We start from the raw sequence: 13898 nt of genomic DNA on the forward strand, positions 1-13898 counted from the left end.
AGCAACGACATTAAATACAGCTTATATGTTCATAATCATCCAATAAAATAACACACTTTTATTCATTTTGGATGCGGGACTTTCAATTATATTCTGGTGTTTTACACTTTCTTTTTTAAATTTCAATATAGTACCTGAATACTAAATCCACCACTGCTCATCCACTTCATCCAGGCAAGATTTAGATTTGTTTAAATCTGTGTAATGTATTTTAAATCCAGCAGGGGGAGCCCTCAAACGTTTTGTACATTGACCGACTGACATTAAGTCAAACGAAGAAGAAGACGAAGGACGAAAAAGAAGAAGAAGAAGCGTGAACACAGGAGTAACGGCCTGACGCAGTTAGCTGGTGGCTGATGTTGAATTAGGAAGAAGAAGTAATGGTTAACTGTCACCACTTCAACGGACTTTGGATGCTGCCGTCCACGCCGACGTACAAGGTCTGTGACTTGAATGCGGACTCCAGGTAGTAGCGAGTTGTAGCTGCTCCGTGCTGTTAGCTAAACCTCTCTTGTTATATCTCGTTAAGAGGAATGCAACGACCTCCGAGCTCCGCTTCTCCTTAAAAGCTCACTACAGGAACATGAACTCTATTTTTTAAGTGTTGTGCATTTTAAACTAACTTGTTATTTAAAAGTCATGGCGAACGACTTTGTGAAGAAGTTTGTACAGATGTGCAATTATCTCCAAGACCCGCGCCATGTAGCGAGGTTTCAGTATGTTTGTGGCGTTAAAGGGACATTTCCGGTTAAACCGGCCAAGCCCGATAATAGTGGAGAAGACTGTCCGGGTCTGAGGAAGAGGGTTCCCCAGGGAGGTGCAAGCTCGGACGTTGGTGTTGGGAATGGGGCAACCGGGGATGCGACAGCACCGCCGGTTAACAAGATGCAGGGTGACGGTACCGTCGAGCCCGATGTCGCTGATGTTGACCCTGACACCGCCAGAGCCAAACCTCTCCGGAGGAACTCCCTGACCGGAGACGTGGGTCAAGAGTTCCTGATCCAGAACAAGTTTCTGTTCTACCTGTTCACGTTTGGCACGGAGCTGGGCAACGAGATGTTCTTCATCGTATTCTTCCCCTTCCTCTTCTGGAACATCGACGCTCTGGTCAGCAGGAGGCTCATCGTGGTCTGGGCCTGGAACCTGTTCGTGGGACAGTCCACCAAGGACATGGTCCGCTGGTCCCGGCCGGCCTCCCCCCCTGTGGTGAAGGTGGAGGTCTTCTACAACTCCGAGTACAGCATGCCGTCCACGCACGCCATGACGGGGACTGCCATGCCCTTCTGTCTCTTCATGCTGACCTATGGCCGGTGGCAGGTGAGAGAACTCTTTAAACCGCTTAATCCCATTTATAAAACAAAAACACCCAAGATGCATCAGCTTCTGTTCTTCTTAATCTTCTGTGATATGATGCTTAATAACTATCTTTGGGTCTTGGACTCCTGCTTAGACAACAACAAGCAGTTTGAACATGTCAACTTGGGAATTGAGAAATTGTGTTCATGCAAATGTGTGTTTTAATTACACAAACTACCCAAGACACTGCACACCAGGGTAGTATTCCAGCTGATCTAATGGGTACTTAAACACAACAGTATATATATATATATATATATATATATATATATATATATATATATATATATATATATATATATATATATATATATATATATATATACTGTGCACACAGAGAGAGGGAGAGGAACAAAGGGAACTGGAAATGTGACGTTATTACAGACAACAGCAAACTCCTACATCTAAATGTTTTGATAACCCACAGGAGAGGTGGCCCTATGCACCAAAGTCTCATATGTTCAAGGGCCCTAAGAGCCACAGGTTCAGGGGAAGTAAATCTCAAGGAAAAGACTAGAGTTCAAGGCTTCTGACCTGCCTTTGAATCATTGGTAATTCTTGTGGCCTAGTCTCGTATGAACCTGGAGCTAAAAAAAACATTCCTCTGTTGAAGCTGACTGTTAAAACATGACGGGGTGTGTCAGAGGAGTGAATAGGTTCATATTTTTAGGTAAACAAAGAGCCACTGTTCTACATTGTAAGACACACAGAGGAGACGAGTGGATTTGACTTATGGGAAGTGAAAGTATCAGTGAGCACATGTTACCGTGAGCGTCTTTTCTGGTTAAGATGGAGGACAAGGTTGTTGGATTTGGGAGGGTAACTTCACCAAAGAGTGTAGAGTCGTATCGAATCAGAGAGCTCAAACTTTTCCACTTGATGATTAATTCACTTTAATTTCATGAGCGCCTTGAAAATGAAAATGAAACTTGGCTGATGTTGGGTTTCTGTGCAAGAACTCGCTCCAGTCTGTTGAGTTGTCGTCATTAATAACTTTAGTTTCTTTAAAAGTCGAAGCCTAAACTTAAACTCAAGGATTTGAATTGGATACAATGCATTCTTATCCTTTTGATGGGTCCCATGTGCAACTCTGTGATCTCTGAGTTAAATCATCTTGTGCACACGGTATGTTTTAACGATAAAAAGAAATGCATCAGCACAATTGCCCCTAAAACAAATGTAAGCATAAAGCCTAAATGCTCTTTGTTGTTGTACTATAGCATAAGATCTTTGAACTGAGTTCAGGCAGTTGTCCGAACTGCCTGAACTCTTTGGGTGTCATCAAGTTCACTGATGTGGAGTGTTGAGGAACTGACCTCTCAAAGGAACAGGTTACGATAAGATGCGGGACCATAAACGGCTTCCACGGCAGGAGGCGGATTCAAAGTGTGAGCCGAGCTTCTGTCTCTTACCTCTAGCGACACCATGAAACAGATAGTTGTGGTTGTGTACATCATGATTCCCACGTTCATGCTCCACTCAGGAGGAACTGTAATAACTTTGGTGATCCACCATCTGGTCAAAATAAACTGACAACATTCCCATTTGCTTCAGCTGCACGTTGTGTTTAGTTCTACTTAACAAATGTCAGCACGCTAGAAACTTAAGATAGTACACGTCGTAAACATCACATCAGCATGTTAACCTTGTGTTGATGTTAACATGCTGATGGTAGCATTTAGCTCAAAGCACCACAGTGTCTTAAGTACAACCTTGTTTCATGTTTCCGATGACTGATGCATTAAATAAACCCACGATGCTCTGTGGCTTTTGAGAGCTATTTCCGCTGACAGTGAATTCAGATTTTATCTAAATGTTGCTGGGCTAGTGTTCTCTGCATTACTGATGAAGCTCTTTGTTAGAAAACTATGATGTGGATTCTTGTATTTTCAAGCCACCTTTCTAATATCTATATTAATATTCTTTTATTACATGTTTTTAAATGTTTCTGCTCCTAGTATCCCTTCCTCTTTGGCTTTTGTGTGGCTCTCAGCTGGAGTGTGCTGGTGTGTGTAAGCAGAGTCTACATGGGGATGCATTCTATTCTGGTAAGTATATTAAATACATGATATGAAATATATAATCCCTAAAAAGTGATGCTGCTCCACCTGAACGTTTAGCCTCCACTGACACCTGTGATCCAGCTCAGAAGAGGTCTGACTTGGTCAAACATGTTCTCTGTTTCTATAGGTAAACAGATTACTTATTTCAACATAAATGCATAACGTTGATATGCGCGACAAGCCACTCATGCCCCGTTTTTAATGTTTATAACGTTCTCAGGAACTCAACGATCAGAGGAAATGTGAAGCAGAGCCGATAAACAAATCCAGATTAGATTTGGTTGCCATGTTAGTAGATGTTTATGTTCTGCAGTACAACAACTGATAACATATGTTCAGAGTAACTTTTGCAATCAAAACACAATGAATCATGAAAGGGCTTTATGAGACTTTGTGTGAATCAGGCATGTATGAGTCAAATATTGCTTTCATGGCACATATGCATTGTTTACAATGGTTTGTGTCTCTGTGTTGCAGGAGGTAATAACTGGCTTCCTCTACAGCCTTCTTATTCTAGCCTTCTTCCAGCCAATTTTGGGCAAGATCGACGGCTTCTACATGACGGACCACTTTGCTCCTCTTGTGATTATCGTGTCCCACGTCGGCCTCGGACTCGTGGCTTTCTCTCTGGATTCCTGGAGCACCTCTCGGGGTGACACGGCTCAGGGTCTGGGCACCGCGGCGGGAGCGGCCATCGCTACCCACGTGAACCATCAGCTGGGGCTGCTGCTGGATCCGCCGCTGTCCTCGCTTCCTCTAACTTTACCACCGATCGGCACCAGCTTGGTGGTTCTCGCTGTGCTGCGCTTCCTCATCGGAGTCGCGGTCATCCTCGTCACAAGAATGGTTATGAAGGCAGTGACTATTCCGTTCTTATGTCGCCTGTTCGGGCTGCCGCCAGACGACGTAAGACAAGCGAGGCAGCACATGAAAGTAGAGCTGCCGTACCGTTACATCGTCTACAGTGTTGTTGGTTTCAGTTGTGTCTGTGTGGTGCCACTCATCTTTAGGATCTTAAACCTGGCCTGAGTGTTGTGTGTGTTTGTGTGTGCAAACTGTCATTTACTGCTGACATGTTCACCTCATGATGAAGGCAAAGAGCACTTGGAAACATGCTGCTTGTTTCGACACATGATAAGGCTCCGAAACTGATTTAGAGAATACATTTGGTGATATTCTGTTGTTGTTTTTTTGTATTGTCAATGTTTCTCTGTGCCATTGAGCTCCATTGACATGTTCCTTCAGTATGATGAGCGTGTTTATACTGAGTTGATCCCACACACACCATTCTCTCACTGTGACTGCACCAAATGTGTATCAATCCAAGGCTGAAAATAGTCCACAACAAATGTAGTCATTACTTCTGTTTGACTTTCAATACTCCAGCTGTTTTACGGTATAATTAAGCCCCGTTTCATGATGGACCAGTGTGCTTCAGCTCCAGGAGCCACAGATTAAAGAAAGTAGGAACGTATTGCACCAAAGCGTTGTTGGTTTGAGCCTTTTTCATTTATTGACAAGACTAATACAGAGCATCACCAGCCTTTATTCCTTTAGCTCCACATGTGGTCGACACATTTAAGTGTTAACTTTGCAAATATAAAGTCTATCAAATATACTGTGATGATTGCATTTAATAATGAGGAATATATCGTTCATTTCCTTCCTTGATTTGAAATTTATAAGAACCAAACCAAGAATCAGTAATGTGTGAAATCGCTTCACTTCTCATTTGTTGTGCTTAAATACAATCCGCTTGGAGCAAGTTCACAGGTGTCGGGGTAGTTACACAATCTCTTTGTAAGACTGGAGGAACAGGTGTGTTGCATCATAAAGATTGTTTCTGTACTATCATAGTCGGCATTATCTGTATCATTACCTCCTTTTTTCTTTTTTTTTTGTACATTTCTTTTGTGCTTGTTTTCAAGAACCATTTGTAATTTTGGGTCAAGTGACCGTTAAGTGCTCTAATCATTTGAAAGCTCAAAATTAATATCATATTTTTGATAAAGTATTTTGCCATCTTACCTAACTTGAGCTGAGTTATTGCTATAAATCTAAATAATTCTCTCTTGATTTGAAGAATCATTTTTCGGCGCCTCTTCAGCCGGCCTTCCTTAAACTACAGTCTATACAAACACTGATCCGAGCACTGAATGTTTTAATTGCTTGTTATTTGCTGTTGTAATGTCCAAATAATGATTTGCTGATTCATATTTATGTCAGAATTGTATTGCCTGAGCATTTATACTAAGTACTCATCAATATGTAGAGGTCTAGTATTACTGTCCATTCCCACATCTGTTTTCTGTTATGGAAGGATTCTATCCTTTTGAAAAAAATATGTAAACAAGGAGAATAAAATCTTCCAAAAAATGCATATTTAGCAATAATGCATATTACTTTATTTTCAGAAGTGAATGAATGATTGGTATATCATTTACAGTTGCATGTGTGTGTGAGGTGCTGCACAAATCCAGAGAAACTGTATTTACGTTTTGTCAATAGTGAGGGAGGGCAGGCAGTGTAGCGTCATGTTTTACTCCCTGCACCAAAACAGCATGCTGGGTTCATGCTTAACCTTTGACTAACATAGATAAGGTGTTTAGTATTTATCTGGTTTGTAACCCGAGCATACATCCAGCCCAATCAGTGGTCTTCTCTGTGCTCCATACATTGAACTTTCAACGAGGTAAGCACATGGCCTGACTTCACCTGTGCAATCTTTAACCATTATGTATTTAGCTGCTAATGACATATTTAAGCTGTTAACATAAGTATTTCAAGTGAGTACAAAAATGTAACCGAGTATGAATGATAATGTTTTTCCATAATGAAAACGTTTTATTTTTTTGACATGTTTCAAGCCTTTCAAGTATCTAAGCTCTCTGGACTGGGCCACACATAAACATTAATAGTATTTTATTGTCTTTTTGGTATTTAACACTGGTTGGCCAGATGTGGCTCCTATTACCTTAGAAATAGCCACAGGACACAGAAACAGACTAAACATACTTTTATTGTGTGCTAAGATTCCTTAATATCCGGCAAAAGTAATTCCTGTTTAAAGAGCGATAGTAATATGTGGTAATTTTAATTATATTAATATGATTGTGTACTTTTATTTTGATGCTTTGGCAACTTTTTTAGATAAATAAAGCCACGTTGAATTGAACAATTCTGCAGCTTTTCAGGCATGTATCCACTGTACGTCACTAATGGTGTTGAAATGAACGCGTAAGATTTTTAACCTCTTATTTTGAAAAACCCAGAGTACATTTCACCGGAAATCCGGACCTTTACTTTCACCTACCAAACAATCAACTCAACTTCACTGCACACTGACGTAGCGAGGCAATGGTCGGATAGACGATGCTAAAGTTAAGACCACATTGAGACTAATTAGTGCAGCCGTGACACGTAACAAAGACGGTAATGTTGGCTGTTTTGCATGAGTTTGTTCGTTATTAGCTGACGCGGACCTGCCACAGTGCAGATGCCTCGTTTGGAGAAGTCAAATGGCAGAGGGACAAAAAGGTAAGACCGAAGCTACGCATGCAAGGCGTGTTTATTAACTACTGTTTACTGTTTAAAAGTTGGTATCAGGGGGAATTGTGAAGGATGCAAACGCAAGAAATATCCCTCAGTGCATCATGTGACCACAGCATGATGCAAGTTAATGAGATTCAAATGCTGCCGTTTTCTAACACACATGTATGTACATCTGTTGCTGTGCGTAGACCTAAACTAGACTGGACGTTTGTGCAGAGGTTCTGCAGCATCCAGAAGGTCCTGTTCCCCTCATGGACCAGTCAGAGTGCTCTGCTGTTTGGGACGCTGCTTGCGGTCACTCTGACAGGTAACTGATGTTCATACGGGTTTATATAAATTGTCACATTGTTTTGCATGAATCTTCCTCACGAGACACATCCAAAGCCTGTTTTTCACATTCAACCCCATTTGTGGCATTCTAAAACTATTCCTCAGATAACACTAGACTGCATACTATGTTGTAGCTCAAAGGTTGGCTCAAAGGTTGGCTCAAAGGTTGCCTAATTTCCCTATATTGTTTTACAAGTCTTTGTCGTCCCATCAGTGCGCTAACGCATCTTTTTTTTCTTCTTCTTCTGTTACCAGAGCAGCTAATCATTTACCAGGTGGGTGTCCTCCCCAGTCACTTCTACAGCGTGCTGGCAGAGAAAGACTTCTCGGGCTTCCGGAGTCTGGTGAGCACAGCGATGGTGCTCATCTTGCTCAACTCCACAGTAGGTTGAAGGAGCACTACTGATAACAGAAGCCCAAATGTACCAAAAGAGATCAACCTTTTGGAATCTGCAGATTTAGGGGAGACGCATAATGCTAAATTAGCACATGCACATGATTAAAGTTACTCTTACCTAACTGCTTTTTGTTTTAAACAATAGTTGATGCGTCATCACATAGATTATTGATAAAAGGGTTTATTCCTTATCGAGGATTAACCAGGAAGTTAACTTTGTTTGTTTTTGTGCAGAGCAATGTCACAGTAACCTTACTACACTACTTCATCTTAATATCATTCAATAACTTAATATCATTAACTCAGAAAAGGAACATTTGTATATGAACTATTCACCCCAATGTAACTTTGAATTCTTGAAGAAAACTTTGTTTTTCTCGCATGTCCTCACACAATTAGGTACTTCCCAAACACATGCACGTAGCGTGCCTGCATGAGAGTGTTTATGTGGAAGTGTTTTAAATAGCAGGATGCATGTGTTTGGTAAATACTTAGCATACGACAGGATGATGGAGACCTGGGTTATGCTGCACGAGTTGTGTGTGAGACTTTGTAAACGGATGTTTTGGGATAGTTTGGCCGTGGTTAAACACCGCCCCCATTTGTTTACATTAAAGTTTAGATTAAAAACTTTGCAAACTTTGTTCTTCGTGGAGGCATGCGAGCAAAATAAAGTGTTCTCCAATAATTCAATGCAACACTGTGTGAGCAATTTATATTATCATTATTATTATTCTACTCTAATCACTGCTGCTGTTATTAGTAGTAGTAGTCGTCATTTTTCCATCATTATTCTGCTTACTATTCTCATTGTGTGAATCATTTATGTTGTATGCATTGACTGAGTTGTAACTCTGTTCTGATGGTTATTAATTCGTTCATTCATTCTGTGACATCTAACACACTTTCGGGGAGTTTCTCTTGTTCCTTTGCGAGGGTCCCGGGACAGGATGTCGTATGTGTGCAGATTGTAAAGCCCTCTGAGGCAAATTTGTAATTTTGGGCTATATGAAATACATTGAATTTAATTATGCAAATAGCCTTTTCGTGGGTGCAGAATCCCTTTAAGCCAAATTATATATTTGATGTGATTAGATTTTAACATTACTGTTATAATACCTGGGAAAACCCAATATTGTACATTATGTGCCTGGATATTTATTGCTGAAACTAAACTAAGGAAACAGTTGGGTACATTGTTTCCTATATTTTATTACATGGCTTTTGATTTTGGATTGCTCTTATAATAGACGATGGCAACTTTACAAGGTCAGGACAGCCTGACATGTTCATTTTACAGCCTTCACACATGTGACACTTGGATTTTGAACCAGAGAAATGTCTCTGTGTTACTTTACTCTAATAGATCATTTCTCTTTCTTTGTGTTCCTCCCTCTGCCAGTTGAAAAGTATGGACCAGTACATTTGCAATCAGATGTACGTTAGCTGGAGGAGGACGCTAACTGAGAGCCTCCATACGTCCTACTTCCAGGGCCGAGTCTATTACACCCTCAATGTACTCCGAGAGGAAATAGACAATCCGTAAGCTTTAATGGTTTTATTTAATATTAGAATATTAAACATCGTCACGAGGAGGAATCATGTAATCAGCTTTTCCTCTGTGTGTCGTTCTGTGTAACTCTCAGAGACCAGCGAATCAGTCAGGATGCAGAGAGGTTGTGTAAGCAGATGAGCACCATGGCCAGTCGTTTGATCGTGTCACCGTTCACGCTGGCTTACTACACCTACCACTGCTTCTACAGGTAAGTTTGTACCGAGGCAGCTGTACTAGTTCACACTCTTAAACACATTGAACTCTGACGTTGAAGCAGCATCAGAGACATACATATGTGCCATATGACTTACATTTAATATATCATTTGTAGCCGTCCCGTGTGCTGTTTGTCTGTGGTTTAAGAGATGAGAAAGTCTTCCTGTTGTCAGTGACTCTTAACCGACAACAGACACAATTCCTGTGTCTGATCCAGCAATGCTAAATTTATTTAGCTTTTTGTTAAATGTGAGGCTCTATTTTTGCGTTATTACTTTAATTTCTTTGAGTATTATCTTTTGCATGCTTTGAATCTTTTTCTATTTTATTCAACTTTCTAAAGTTTAAATGTATTTTTCTTCTCGTTGTATTTGTCACGTTGTTTTAGTGCCTTATGAATCGCCTTTTGTGTTCTATAAATTCAGTTGCTTTGCTTTGTAGCACCGGCTGGATTGGTCCTGTGAGTATCTTTGGCTACTTTGTGATTGGGACCATTGCCAATAAAATCCTCATGGGGCCAATTGTGTCGACTCTGTTTGAGCAAGAAAAGCTGGAGGGGGACTTCAGGTGAGTTTAGTCTGTAAGTCACAAACACACGAGTGTCAAGAAGAATGTGTGCCGACAGACGAGCAGAGCAGGACCGAGTTAAAAGGGTTTCCCCTGAACTTCAGCAGGGTGGTAGGCTATTTTGCCAGCTTTATTTGACGCAAATCCTGTCAGTGTTTACTTTTAAGGAAATAAGTCCTTTGTTAAGCAGAAGTATCGGTAGACTTTGACCCAGTGCCTTTTGCCTCTCAGGAAATAACACAGGATATGTGACACCTATGAAAGAGGAACTGTTACAAGTTAAAACAATTAGATTTTGTGTTGACGGCGAACAGTTGAATGACAATTGTGTTGAATCGTAAGTTGTGTTGCTTGAAAGTAAAAAGTCTTTTTTTTATCAGAGATGTGTTTTTGTGTGTCCAGATTCAAGCACATGCAGATCCGTGTCAATGCAGAGTCTGCAGCTTTTTACAGGTGAGGCACAAACACATGATTTATATACTACGGTCAACCGCTTCTCATTTATTTTACTTTGTCTTGTGCATGAATCATGCCTGCATACATTGCTGAAATGGAAATAAATACATTTCCACAAAGTATTTGCAATCATAACCATATAACTTGCATAGAAAGTATGGCGTACTATACTGGGATTAATCAGAATCGTTCTGACGCACCAAATCACGCCGATCCCGGAGTGAAAGCGGTACAAGTTGGCAAAAATTCTGCGGTCTGTGTTTTTTTTAGAGCCGGTAAAGTGGAGCACATGAGGACCGACCGCAGACTGCAGACTCTGTTAGAAACTCAGAAGAGTCTAATAAACAAAGAGCTCTGGCTTTATAGTAAGAACACCCCACTCACACCCCACTCACAGGCTCATATCTCTCATCCGTTGCTTTGATTAGACCGGTTAACCTCTGACTTCTCCTCTCTCAGTCGGCGTAAACACGTTTGACTACCTTGGAGGTTACCTCAGCTACATTATAATCGCCATTCCAATCTTCACCGGCATCTATGATGGTCTCACTCCTGGGGATCTCAGTGCACTCATCAGTAAGGTAAGCATCCCGTCCCTCCCACTTTCTTAAGACAAATAAGAACCCTTCATAATGTAGCCAGAGAGCTAAAGAAAACCGATCTCTTTATTTTCATACAGTCCGTAGAAGTTGCTCCCTATCCCAGTTTCCAATATGTAACCAATAGGTGGCAGCAAAAGCTTTCTCTTCTGATTAAACATTCACGCTGAGCTTAAATCCCTCTTGTTGGAGATCAAACTTCTAAATGTGTAAAAAAAGTAGTATTATAGCTTCAGAACAGTATATAAGCAAATGTAAGTATTATCAGCAGCTCGCTAGTACTGCCTTTTGTTGTGTTCAAGCACATCCTTTCAATAATCTAGTCTCTTATTTACTCTCTGCTCTGGTTCTCCCATTCTTTGTTCATATTCAGAACGCCTTTGTGTGCATCTACTTGATAAATGGCTTCACACAGCTAATAGACCTGTCAACCACTCTGTCAGATGTGGCTGGATACACCCACAGGTATCACACTGCATACCTAAATTCACTTCCTAGAGGAAAGATGATGACAGCAGCATACATGCATGCCGTCCACCTTTTCTATCACTGAAGAGTGTGTGTGTGTGTGTGTGTGTGTGTGTGTGTGTGTGTGTGTGTGTGTGTGTGTGTGTGTGTGTGTGTGTGTGTGTGTGTGTGGTGGTCAGGATTGGGGAGCTGAGGGAGGTGATGGATGACATCCTACGGAAGCAGTGTGACTACGACCCGGCATCGGGGGAAAACTACGACTTTGACAGGTTTGTGTGGGCGCTTTCACTTCGATCTCTGCTGCACGAAAAGTCACAAATTAATATTAAGTGCTTGTAACAAAGCTTTCCAGCCTCCATCCTTGTTTTTTTTTATTTGATTTCTCCATACAGTGACTTCAACGTCCATGCCGGCCCTGCAGACACTGCCTTCATCCTGGACAATCTTTCATACAAATCTCCTTACTCAGACAAGCTGCTGGTGGAGGATCTGAGTCTGACAATCAGCGAGGGAACAAATCTACTGGTGGTGGGGAACACGGGCACCGGCAAGACGTCACTACTGAGGGTCCTCAACCGACTCTGGGAGGCACAAAGCGGTGAGAGAGAGAAAAAGTGTAGTGGCTCCTGACCAGTTTAGCTTAAAATGACGAAAATGAAAGAGTAAGACTGTAGCCCGTTTTGTTATTCAAATTTTTACAATGAAAATAGTGTACTCTTAGTAGCCTCACGATAACGGTCGTCCGTCTCCTCAGGTTTTGTCCACATGAGCACATGCTTCGGGCCCAGAGGAACCCTCTTCCTGCCACAGAAACCTTACCTGACTGATGGCACACTGCGTGAACAGGTAGCCGTCTTGTTTGTTGATGTTGTTTCTCTATAAAGCCTGTAACTTGTATTTAATGTATAGATAATGTAAGTGCTGAAATCAAGTAACTTAAATGGAACTCTCTTCCCCGAAGGTGATCTACCCATTGAAGGATATTTACCCTGCATCAGGTATATATTAACTATTAACTTTGTCGATGCTTCCTCCGGGAATAACTGCTATAATTGGTCATCTGAATTAGTGAAATGAGTTTCCTTTTTTTTCAGGGTCAGTGGACGATGACAGAATTATACAATTCCTGGAACTAGCTGGAGTGGTGAGTCCCTTCATCCCACAGTATATTCCTTTCAACTTCAATCTATTATCACATCTAAATTGTTAATTCACCTTGAATATTTCACCACCATTTTGAATTTGAACAAACACTGATCCTAAATCAAACTTCTATCTGCGCTCCAGTCCGGTCTCCTGGAGCGGACAGGCGGCCTGGATGAGAAGGTGGACTGGAACTGGTGAGAGGAAAAACATTAAATGTTTATTAATTCTTCAAATGTCCCACAAAATGATGCAGAATCTGAACTATTTTTTTCTGCAGGTATGATGTTCTGTCTCCAGGTGAAATGCAGCGTCTCTGCTTTGCTCGTCTCTTCTACCTGCAGCCTAAATATGCAGGTGTGTTGTTCTGGATTTCTGTAATGTATTCATGAAAGCTTCTGAGGATGCGGGACTTTTTGGGGATTCTGACAGCAGTTTCAGCAGTGCTCTTTGATTTAGCACCCACATTTCATATTTATCATTTGCACATCTTCATGCTGTCCTCTGTATTAGAGGTGAACCACACTTGAGTTTTCTTCAACAACTTTTTATTTCAATATTTTTTTGTTTGCAGTGTTGGACGAGGCCACCAGTGCTCTGACGGAGGAGGCCGAGGCACAGCTGTACTGGACCTGTAAGCAGCTCGGCATGACTTTGGTCAGTCTGGGACACCGCAGCAGCCTGGAGAAGGTACTGTAGACCGAAAACACACGCGTGTTTCATCATGTCCAGCATGAAACTAAATGGACTCTTTTCTTTTTGTCGCAGTACCATGATGTTCAGTTGAAACTGTGTGGAGGCGGCCTGTGGGAGCTAACCAAGTTAAAAGGAGGCAGCAAGAGCCCCAGAGAAGAAGCACCGTGACTGCAGGGTGATCGCTTTGAAATCCTGGACTTCAGTGTGGGAGACAAGGACATAAAACACTCCTGAATTCCTCAGTTAGTAACACTCAAGTGCTCGTCAACAAGGTACTGCAGTGCAGGTGGAGACCTGTACTCATCCAGTTTGAATGTATTCATGCAACATTGAGGCCGAGCTCGACCAAAATGTTCTGGACCCAAAGACTGGCTCTGTAATTATCAGAGTAGATTCACTTATGACAACGAATCAGGAAAGAAAACACTTTTGAATCTAACCGTACGTACCTTTACATGTGTTTTATTGTATTATGTTTACAATCACTACTGGAGATTACA

General features: G+C 41.4%; 2 protein-coding genes across 3 annotated transcripts; both read left to right on the forward strand.

The window, feature by feature from the left end:
• The first annotated feature begins 315 nt into the window (after positions 1–315).
• LOC306711144 (sphingosine-1-phosphate phosphatase 1-like) lies at positions 316–5893 on the forward strand. Its single transcript, XM_079179947.1, has 3 exons — positions 316–1317; positions 3315–3404; positions 3897–5893. Exons 1-3 carry the CDS (start codon positions 640–642, stop codon positions 4446–4448), a joined length of 1320 nt encoding a protein of 439 aa, XP_079036073.1. The 5' UTR covers positions 316–639; the 3' UTR covers positions 4449–5893.
• An 856-nt stretch (positions 5894–6749) lies between these two features.
• abcd4 (ATP-binding cassette, sub-family D (ALD), member 4) lies at positions 6750–13607 on the forward strand. Of its 2 annotated transcripts, none has more exons than XM_079180959.1 (19): positions 6750–6956; positions 7160–7278; positions 7557–7684; positions 9101–9240; positions 9345–9461; positions 9911–10036; positions 10439–10489; positions 10763–10857; positions 10952–11073; positions 11465–11556; positions 11739–11828; positions 11952–12157; positions 12314–12405; positions 12521–12557; positions 12654–12703; positions 12847–12899; positions 12983–13059; positions 13277–13392; positions 13471–13607. In XM_079180959.1, exons 1-19 carry the CDS (start codon positions 6916–6918, stop codon positions 13564–13566), a joined length of 1848 nt encoding a protein of 615 aa, XP_079037085.1. In that variant the 5' UTR covers positions 6750–6915; the 3' UTR covers positions 13567–13607. The 2 variants fall into 2 exon arrangements, with proteins under 2 accessions (XP_079037085.1, XP_079037086.1); XM_079180960.1 differs by having other exon boundaries at positions 12539–12557.
• Positions 13608–13898: the final 291 nt, after the last annotated feature.

Source organism: Pholis gunnellus (genome assembly GCF_910591455.1).
Source record: "Pholis gunnellus genome assembly, chromosome: 19".
In the NCBI taxonomy this organism is placed as follows: domain Eukaryota; kingdom Metazoa; phylum Chordata; class Actinopteri; order Perciformes; family Pholidae; genus Pholis; species Pholis gunnellus.

Bases quoted from the DNA above. Each gene is read 5' to 3' on its own strand.
- LOC306711144 (XM_079179947.1), top strand. From the start codon at position 640: ATGGCGAACGACTTTGTGAAGAAGTTTGTACAGATGTGCAATTATCTC. The intron at 1,318-3,314 runs GTGAGAGAACTC...TTCTGCTCCTAG, and splicing joins TGACCTATGGCCGGTGGCAG to TATCCCTTCCTCTTTGGCTT. The intron at 3,405-3,896 runs GTAAGTATATTA...TCTGTGTTGCAG, and splicing joins TGGGGATGCATTCTATTCTG to GAGGTAATAACTGGCTTCCT.
- abcd4 (XM_079180959.1), top strand. From the start codon at position 6,916: ATGCCTCGTTTGGAGAAGTCAAATGGCAGAGGGACAAAAAG. The intron at 10,858-10,951 runs GTAAGAACACCC...CTCCTCTCTCAG, and splicing joins CAAAGAGCTCTGGCTTTATA to TCGGCGTAAACACGTTTGAC. The intron at 13,060-13,276 runs GTGTGTTGTTCT...TTTTGTTTGCAG, and splicing joins CCTGCAGCCTAAATATGCAG to TGTTGGACGAGGCCACCAGT.